Here is a 2,802-nt window from a genome sequence, read left to right on the forward strand (position 1 = left end):
CTTTGGATAAAAGCATCTCCTAAATGGTTAAAATGTCATCCCCCCTCTCTCACCCATCCTTCCTGTCAATCTCCACACAGTATGTTGATGTTTTTACATTTGTATATATTTTAAACTTAATTTTATAGCCAATTTGTTATATTTAACAAAACTTTTTTTTTTTGAGGTAAGAGCTGTTTCGGGTCTAGTGATGCTCAAGTTCTTGACTTTTTTCTTCTCTCTTTCAGAAGGGGTGGAATCTATTACAGAATTTAACCTGTACCCTTAAGAGGACCTCAAGTTATACCGACACAAGGTTTGATACTCCCTGGTCTTCCATAAGGTTCTGTCCAAATGGAGGACTTTACCTCATCTGAACCGGACGCACTTGGAGCTGATTTCATCACTGCGGAACTGGACACACAGCCAAAAGAATATGTTGTCAAGTGGGCTGAGGTAGGGTTAAAGTTCACAATATCCTGTGTGAAAAAAGAGGCAGGTGAGGGGTCTGGCTTAATATCCGAGCCCATCAAGGCAGAGCCAGACGAGACCTTTTACGCCCAGTATGAGGAAGTGTACCTGGACTGTGAGGTGGCAGAGCAGAGTGTCGTAGTGAGGACAGACTCTGATGAGGACGACCACATGGAGCCGGGGAGTAGCCAGCTGGGCGGTGATGAGGAGGATGGCTCTGATTCAGGCTCAGAGACAGGAGAATATCACTTGAAAGAGGGAAACTACCGTTGTAGCTACTGTGGGAAGTGCTACAGTCATTCTTCCAGCCTCTCGAGACACAAGCGATTGCACAGGGGAAAGCCACCGGTCCCTCCATCCTCATCGAAGCAAACCGATAACCTGTCAGGTGAGGGGAAAAAGTATCAGTGCAATCAGTGTGGTTTGAGATTTAAAGGCAGCAGAACACTTGGAACTCATAAGAAAGTGCACGGAGGCAGGAGGCTGTATCCATGCAACATATGCGGGAAGGATTTTAACCACAGCTCCAGCTTGTGCCGACATAGGCTTATCCACAAAACCACTTACACCCAGGGGGAGGACAGCCTCAGCAAGTCCTCCGACCTGAAAATACGCCTCAAGTTGTGCTCGAGAGACAAACCAAACTTCTACACTCTCTGCAAGAAGAACAAGAGGTCCAAAGCTGCCAAGCGCACCATGTCGAACGCCGAAGAGGAGGAGTGACATTATGCCTGCCAGCAGTGCGACAAGCATTTCAGCCACACGTCGAGCCTCGCCAGGCACCAGCAAATGCACAAGGGGGAGAACAAGTTCAACTGCGCCAATTGTAAAAAGACCTTCACCCGGTTATCCAACCTTCACCACCACGAGAAGTCGCACACCACGGGGAAGATCTACGAATGCACCATCTGCAACAAGACATTCGTGCACTCGTCAAGCTATTCAAGGCACAAGCGGTCGCACACAGAGGAGGAATTTCTTCTAAATTTGGGACTGGAATTGGCATTACTCTGAATATATAAAATGTGTGATATCCTTTGGTTGTATACTTTTAGCAAATTGTATCTGGGAGGGGGTTAGGATTAATGTTGAGTTAATGTTGGGATTAATGTTGAGTTCAAAATATGAAATACAAACAAATCCCAACAATTTAGAATGGCATCATTTTTATATTTGTTGATATTTAATTGTGAACGTTTGAATTGTTGACTTAAGAATATTATTGTAAAAATATGAAAAACAAACAAATCCCAACAATTTAGAATGGCATAACTTTTTATAGTTGTTGTTATAGTTATATATATATTGTGTTTGCCATTAAAAAACAGTTGACATGTTTTGTCTTGCATTTTTTGTAATAAACCTTTGATGAAAAAATAAAATAAAATGGAAGTGAGAGGAACTCTCAAACGCCCTCCCAGTTCTGGGGGGCTGCATGTCTACTATTTACATGGATTGTACAGTATTTAGAACCATCTTCAAACCAATATGAATAATGAATATGAATACACCAACCAAATAATGTGATTGATTTAGCTGTTCATATTATAGGGTCTGATATCTATTTCATATGCAATGTCCTGTCCTTTTTACACATACTCAGTATTTTGTTTCCCTCAAAAGTAACACTGCATTGAACCTGAGATTTACAAATTCATATTACACCTCTTGGAAGAGGAAAGAGAAAGAAAAAAAAAACATAGACAAGGGTACAGTTATATTTTGTGTACCCTTGTAAATGGAAAATTGTCAGTGTGGAATAGCGCTAATGTTACAGGGTAGAGTGGTAACAACACTGCTCCCTGTTTTATTTTAGACTCAATGCATGACATTGAGCCATGGTGACAGAATCAATCAAGTTCATTGTTACATCCCATTATGCAAGTATCTTTTTGGAGTTCACTAGACTAGTCCACAGTGTGCAGAATTGTCAGCAGAGTGTCAAAGGTATTGTAGCGAACGAGAATCATCTAGTGTAACTCGCCCCATGCGGAAGTCGAACCTCGACCTCCCACATAACCGGCGGCCGCGCTAACCATTAGACCAAGATAGTTAACTCCCTTGGAGGAGCTGTTAACGGGGCCTCATACAGGATCGTTACACTATCCTCACCGTTCGGGAAAGCGTGCCCTCACGCTTCACTATGTCAAGTCCCTCACGTGGACACGCTCTCCGATGGCCTTCCTTCCATCCCACTTCTGACACCAGTGTAGCGAACGGGAATCTTCTAGTGTAACTCGCCCCATGCGGGAGTCGAACCCCGACCTCCCACATAACCGACGGCCGCGCTAACCATTAGACCAAGAGAGTTAACTCCCTTGGTGGAGCTGTTAACGGGCCTCATACAGGATC

The 2,802-nt window shown here is 43.5% G+C and overlaps 1 protein-coding gene across 1 annotated transcript; it reads left to right on the plus strand.

Annotated features, from left to right (window-relative positions):
• Positions 1–333: 333 nt before the first annotated feature.
• On the plus strand, positions 334–1,173 carry LOC308150291 (uncharacterized protein; the record flags this gene model as incomplete). Its single annotated transcript, XM_080523139.1, has 1 exon — positions 334–1,173. The coding sequence occupies one exon, from the start codon at positions 334–336 to the stop codon at positions 1,171–1,173; it is 840 nt and encodes a 279-aa protein (XP_080379265.1).
• Between the last annotated feature and the right edge of the window lie 1,629 nt (positions 1,174–2,802).

This window comes from Nansenia antarctica (assembly GCF_963989245.1).
Source record: "Nansenia antarctica genome assembly, chromosome: 2".
NCBI lineage: Eukaryota > Metazoa > Chordata > Actinopteri > Argentiniformes > Microstomatidae > Nansenia > Nansenia antarctica.